Source organism: Aegilops tauschii, chromosome 4, assembly GCF_002575655.3.
Source record: "Aegilops tauschii subsp. strangulata cultivar AL8/78 chromosome 4, Aet v6.0, whole genome shotgun sequence".
Taxonomy (NCBI): Eukaryota; Viridiplantae; Streptophyta; class Magnoliopsida; order Poales; family Poaceae; genus Aegilops; species Aegilops tauschii.
Window position 1 is genome coordinate 55,610,664 of NC_053038.3, and position 6,855 is coordinate 55,617,518.

At 49.3% G+C, this 6,855-nt stretch overlaps 1 protein-coding gene across 1 annotated transcript; it reads right to left on the minus strand.

The window, feature by feature from the left end:
• Positions 1–1,533: 1,533 nt before the first annotated feature.
• LOC109771007 (metal transporter Nramp6-like) lies at positions 1,534–4,528 on the minus strand. Its single transcript, XM_020329724.3, has 4 exons — positions 3,661–4,528; positions 2,861–2,997; positions 2,112–2,764; positions 1,534–1,975 (listed from the first exon to the last, which is right to left on the minus strand). Exons 1-4 carry the CDS (start codon positions 4,242–4,244, stop codon positions 1,757–1,759), a joined length of 1,593 nt encoding a protein of 530 aa, XP_020185313.1. The 5' UTR covers positions 4,245–4,528; the 3' UTR covers positions 1,534–1,756.
• Positions 4,529–6,855: the final 2,327 nt, after the last annotated feature.

Below are 6,855 nucleotides of genomic sequence, written 5' to 3' on the forward strand. Positions count from 1 at the left end.
GATGTTGGTCTCCACTGAAAGGAGGCAAGAGGATTGGCTAAAGGGCTGCTCGAGCTCTAGCAACCCAGGAGACAAAGCTAAAGAATGGTCTAAATTGTGGAATGTTGATGTTCTGGCAAAGCTTCACACGTTCCTTTGGCATCTTGCAAAACACTCGCTGCCAAGTGAGGATGTTCGACGCCAAAGAAAATGAGCAATTCTGATACATGCCAATTGTGTCGACCTTTTGATTCATGACGTCATTCTTTGATTGAATGCTCCATGACAAGCTGTGTTTAGTCTTTGGTTGGTGAGGAATTAGCCCAGCACATGGCCATGTCTGAGCCAATGTTCACATTGTTTGAATCCTTATCACATGGATGCGTGATTAAACTAGTCGTGACCCTTTGGGCAATATGGTGTGCGAGGAGGAATGCAATGCATGAAAAGGTACTTTTCAGAGCGCTCTGTCTACTCACCTTTTTCTTGAGAGGTATATTGCCGAGCTAGAAGAATTGAAGCGTCCCAAAGAGGTGGCTCCTGCACCGCCAAGACCTGTTCAGCGCCATATGACGTGGCAGCCTCCACCGACGGATGTGGCTAAGATAAATGTTGATGGTGGCCTGTCGCGCAAGGGGTAAGTAATGCTACACCTACGAAAATTTACTTACGTTTTTTAGTAACCAGCTAGGTGGAGGATTAAAATTGAAGATTAGGGGAGGAAGGGACCCACCCCCTGAAATTCAGGGGAGGGGGGTGTTAGTTAGGAGCATTACGTAAGAGTTTTCGTAGGCTTACCTAGATGAAAGGGGGAGTCTAGTGTGTCGGCAGCGGTCTGCAGGGATCACACATGCTTGTTATTCATCAACATTCCCGGCACTAGGTTGTCTTGGTCAACGGATTGACAAAAACATATGCTTTCTTCACTAACTACAGTAAATTCTCTTCAAATAAAAAAAAGCTCTCGTATATAAAGTAACATACTCCCTCTGTAAAGAAATATAAGAGCATTTAGACCTTAGGCCTTGTACAATGGGAGGTGCTTAGAGAAATAAACCAGACTTTCCTTAAGCACCGGTGCTTATTTGTACAGGGTAGACGCTTAACTAAGCGTCTCTCCTGTAGAAATAGGCACCTGTGCTTCAAAAAATCTCGGTTTATTTTTCTAAGCACCTCTCTAAGCATCTTCCATTGTACAAGGCCTTAGTGATCTAAACGCTCTTATATTTCTTTACAGAGGGAGTATAAGTTTTGTATCACGCATTGCACAAAATACGGACCACAAATGTTAACACACGTTCCTCACCTGAAGTCCTTTTTTTTTGGAGGAATTCAAACTGAACCTAAAGTCCTAAACACATTTTTTCCTTCTCCAGGTACATGAATATCATATCATCATCCTCACTGCAATTTCTATACCGGGTGGTTAACTACGTTCGGTGATCAGTCTACACGGCCAGATAGAATGCCTTGCTCCACTCCTGTGTTTCTTTTGCACTGTTCGCCAAGTCGCAGAACAAACTACAGAATTACAAGACACAACAACGCATGTCCATCTCGATAGTGGGTAGTTACTGTTCTTCTCAACCAAAGAACGCGCCATCCTTAATTCCTCTGTGCAATCTACAATGTGATATCCCAAATCTTGATCGGATCTGACTCTTGTATGCTGACTATACCCCCAATGCTCACCAGCTCGGATCCTCTATACTATGCTATTAAGCTATGGACCTATGGTAGAACAAAACTGGCTATACTATACACACCCTGTTCTTCGTCATTTGAAGCTAGCATCCTTGTTGTTTACAGGTGTAAATACATGGTTAGGCAGGTCCGTGCACCGGAGGATGAGATACAGTAGGAACGCGGCGTAAGCAACCACAGCCACGCAGAGAAACGAGCCCGATACCGCGCCCCTAATTTCCGACGAGAAGAAATCCAACAAGAGATAGCCGTTGATTAGGATCGGCAACGACGCAACCGTCCAGGTCACAATCTGCACCAACATGCATGCCAAGGTCAGTTCAGAATCCTATGTGAGACTGATAATGATTTGGCTAAACTGAAAACAGCTAAATAAAACACAACTAGAACCTATTGGATTTCAGCATCAGCGACCATCCATTACTCACCTGTGTTGTTAGACCTATCTTGAACACCCCCATGACCTGCTCCTTGGACACCAACGTAATCAGCGGTATGAGCGAGAAAGGGATCTGAACTGACTGGAGGACATTGAGCCACTCATTCAGAACGTCCAGCGCAGATTCAGACGCGTTGAAGTACAGCGCAACAACGATCGTCGGCACGATCGCAAAGCTTCGGGTGATCATCGCCCTCATCCACTTCTTCAGTCGCCAGTTCAGGAACCCATCCATTATAAACTGTCCGGCATAGGTTCCGGTTATGGTGCTGCTCGTGCCGGCGGCCAAGAGGCCGACCCCCCAAATGGAGAGGATGGGGAAGTAATCCCCCCCAAACTTTTCTTGGAGATACTGCCCGGCGTTTTCGAGCCCGATCGTGCGCGCTTCTTCGGTGCCGTAAAACCCTTTCGCGAAAACCGTCGTGACAAACAGGTTTATCATGAAGGGCACCACCAGCGCCATGGTTGATTCGATGCTGTAGTACCTCAGCGCTTCCCGGACTTGGTATTCCTTGTTCTGGTCTACTTTTCTTGATTGGACAAGAGCAGAGTGGAGGAACACATTGTGGGGGGTGATGACACATCCCACGATCCCTACTGCTTGCCTTAGTGTTCTTGAGCTCAGCTTAGGAACCAGAAGACCTATGTTGCGTAGAGATTAGTTTCACGTCAGCTGAAGAATGGATCAAATAATGGAATATGTTAAGAAAAGTGAAGAAGAAAAAAAAGGATACTTACCAACAATTAGGTCTTTCCCACTGGGTTTGGTTTCTATGAACATCCATGCGAAGGACCAGGCCATTATTGCAATCATAACTGCAAATAGAGCCTCCAATTTCCTCACTCCGTAGTTCTCAATCGAAAGGAAAATAAAGCTGATGAAAAAGTATATTAAGGGTAAGTGGAGTGAAACCTTCTGCTCATCCAAATAATAACACTATAACAAAATAAATGGTCATCATGTAAGCAAGCTATTTGCAAATACTGGTGCTGCATGCAGTAGTTCAGGTAATACTGTAAAATAACAAACATCATTTCTGTTGTTACACCATATGCTAGTTTTCATGCATAGTGCATAGAAGTCAAAATGATCAAATATTTTTCACATTTCTGATATCCATAGAGAAATGTTCAGTCCTGGTCGTCTACAAAGTTCAACAAAAATATTCTGCAGCATGTCATATATCGATGTGATAAATGTTTTTCCATCTCTGCAACTGCATACTGACTCAGAGTTCTGAATAAAAAGAAATCACAAACTGAAACTAACTTAATCAGATTTCAGTTTTTGCAACTGATTCTACACACTGAAACTAATCTGTTCAAATTTCAAGTTTGCTGCGACTCGCTACTGAACACTTTTTTTTACAGCACATGGACGTTCTCATCATATAGATTTGGAGTCAGCCGCAGATTTCTGAGAGGTCATCTCAAGAATATCTCAAAATCAACAAATCTCCAGAATATCTCAAACATCTTTGGCAACTGGCATCGAGCAGTACATCTCAACAGCACATGAAAGGGCGACCATAACTCACCAGTCCAATGCGGTGATGACAACGCCGGCCCAAATGGGAAGGAATCCGCGGCTGAGGATCTTGATGGCAATGGCGCTCCCGATGACCTCCTGGATGTCGGCGCTGACCATGGAGACCTCGGCCATGAGCCAGAGCGCGCGGCGCACCCAGTCCGGGTACTCGTCGCGGCAGAGCTCGGCAAGGTTCTTCCCGGTGGCCACCCCGAGGCGCGCGGCGAGCAGCTGGACGAGCAGCCCCATGGCCGTGGCCCAGAGAAGCAGCCAGAGCAGCGTGTCGCCGGCGGTGGCGCCGGCCTGGAGGTCGCCCTCGAGGTTGCCCGGGTCGAGGAAGGCGATGCTCATCAGGAACCCGGGCCCCGTGAAGAGCCAGAGCTTGCGCCACGAGAAGGGCGGCGCGCGGCCGGTGGCGGAGAAGAGGTCCTCCTCGTCGGCGTCGGGGTCGGTGGCGATGGACACGACGATCTTCTCGGCCGGCTCGAAGGCGCACTGCTCGGGGTCCTCGTCGGAGGAGGAGGACGCGCGGAGCAGCGCGTGCGCCTCGACGTCGGGGCCGGCGCCCGCGGCTGGGTCCCCGTCGGCGGCCATGGGACAACAGGCGGTGAAGCTGCGTCGCGCGAAACCGAGCGCCGGCCGGCGTTCTTTGCCGGATGTTTCGGGGGCTCCTATGGCTGGGGAATGCCCGTGGTTAAACCATATGATCCTCGTTGCTCAAAAGTCAAAACTAAATATACACCTCGGAAATCCACGAGGTCGAAACATTTTGGCTGGTGTGCCCTCGCATGCCTGCATGCCTGCATGCGGCGTACATGAACCGTACAGGCGAAAAAGTTCGCTCTTTGACCTGGGTGTTCGATGCACGCAGCTGCTCTAGCAAGCGCGTGTGGAATGAGCGATCATAATTTAAGTGCTTTACATGCAGTCCTACCTGGCGGGTTAGGATTGGATTGTAGAGCATCTACAGCCGCAGAGGAGAAATATGACCCCTCAAACGCCCGGGCACTCCTCAAACAGCCTCGTCTACATCCGTGTATCTCATATCCGATCCCCTATATCCCATATTAAACCATGCTACGTCAATCAACAAACGGACACAGACAAGCACAATACTTTCACCAAAAGATCGGATGTTCAAACGACCACCAAAGGTCAAACGACGGACAACTTGAAACTATGTCTAAAACTTGAAAATAAATTGAAACAAAGCGATCTCCACCATTTCCGGGCCGGCCCCTTCCCCTTCCGGTCGCCCGCGCAGTTGTAGCCATCGGCGGCTGGTGGAGGATCGTGAGGAGCCGTCAACGTCGTCGAAAGAGGAGGAGACGATGATGAGGCCCTTGAGGCGCCGGACGGCCCGGTCCTGCTGCCGCTTCAGCCTGGCCAGCCGAGCCGCCTCCATCGCCTTCTCCTTGACCTCGCGCTCGGACTACTCGATAGCTAGCCGGAGAGCCTTCACATTCTTCCGACGGAGCCCGAGCGTCTGTCTCCGTCGTCGTAAGCGACCGGCGGTAGACCCACACGAGGAGCCGCTCGTCCTCGCCGGGCTCTGTGGGTAACCCGTGGCACCGATGGACAGAGCTCTCTGCTGCGTCCCTCTCCCTTGCCCGCTGCCTCTCGCGGCAGGCAGCGGGCGCCCCTAACTCCGGCGTGCGTGTCCAGGCCGACGCTGCGGCGACGGGCACAAGCACCCACCGCTACCCGCGCGTGTGTGTGGGGGGGGGGGGCAGCAGGCGGCGGGGCAAGGGGACGGCGTGGGGGAGGTGCGGACTGTGCAACCCGCGCGGAGCCAAGCGCGGACCGGGAGGAGCCAGCATCGGCTTCCCCGATCCGGAACTGCCACCCGTGTCCACCTTGGACCTCTCGAGGGCAATGCGGAGGGCTAGATCCTCGTCGGAGTTGGAGGAGGAGCGACTGCCGATGCACGACATGGTGGCCGTAGTCACCGGAGTTGTCGGAGTGGATCGAATCGGATAAATCGAAGGGAAGAAGAAGAGATAGATCGAGAGTGGAGTGAGTTAGGGTTTCCGGGTTGAGGATATTTATGGGGACGAAGTAGAGTAGGGGTGGGCAGGACCGACATGGCGGGCATGCCCGGGCGCGGTCATCGAAGCGCGCAGGGAGTACATCCCAATTATTCCGAGCACAACTTGTTCAGTTTACCATTCTACGCACTCTAATCTAAAGTAAGGTTCTTGTTCTTTTTTTTCAGGGAAAGATTTTTGTTCTCCTTGAGGTTGCTTGTTTTAACTGTGGACAGTGAGGCAATTAAGCTCACCAACACATTGTCCATATTATAATTATAGGAAAGATGGTAATCGATCCAAGTTTCGACTTTCAAGTTGTAACATGGAAAGATGATAACTGCATGTGATAGAGAAATGTCTAACAGCTCCCGGGTGCTCCTACACCCTCATGAACAGTGAATTCATATAAAATTGAAAAAAAATCAAAAAAATCTGACACTTTCAGGGATCAAAGATTATCAAAGGTTTGATGTTCCTGCAAAGTTTCAACAATAAATAACCTCCGTGGAGCCCTCACAAAAAAAAACAAAATCACTGCTCAAAAATGTACATAAACTTTGGACAATGATTTTGTTTTTTATTTGAGTACTCTTCGAATGTTATTTTTAGCTAAAACTTTGCAAGATCATCAAAAAATTTATGAACGATGTCCCAAAGTTTCAGACTTTTTTGATTTGTTTTGAATTTACTGTTCATAGAGAGTGTAGGGGCACCCGGGTGCTGAAAATCCTATCTCCATCTGATACTGGTATATAGCAAGGAGATCAAACCATGAAGTTACTCCATCGATAAATATGTCTCGGAGTGAGTGTTGGTGAAACTGAATTGCTTCACCGAGATGCAGCACCTGCCACGAACAAATTTACGCACAAGAGCCGAAGCAACACGGTCCAAATATAGCTAGCATTCTTCTATCCTGGGAGTTTTTAGAGAAGGCCGCACCGAGAACGGCGATGGAGAGGACGGGCGCGTGCGCTCCTGCTACGTGGACCAATTGAGCAAGAGCGCAGTGGTGGGCCTCTTCGGGTGGACGTTCACATGCAGTTGAGCGTACTGTTGATACATACGGATCGGGCGTGTACGGTGCGCGGTAGCGGCAGGACATGGGAAATGTACTGTTGGTAGGAGTACATGTCATGACGCGCGGTACACATGACAGAGATAAATAAATGCCA

What these genes read in the sequence shown, in the direction of transcription:
- LOC109771007 (XM_020329724.3), bottom strand. Translation starts at nt 4,244, where the DNA reads ATGGCCGCCGACGGGGACCCAGCCGCGGGCGCCGGCCCCGACGTCGAG. An exon ending in GTCATCACCGCATTGGACTG is followed by an intron (nt 2,998 to 3,660) that starts GTGAGTTATGGT and finishes CTTTTTCATCAG; the next exon opens with CTTTATTTTCCTTTCGATTG. An exon ending in TGGGAAAGACCTAATTGTTG is followed by an intron (nt 2,765 to 2,860) that starts GTAAGTATCCTT and finishes TACGCAACATAG; the next exon opens with GTCTTCTGGTTCCTAAGCTG.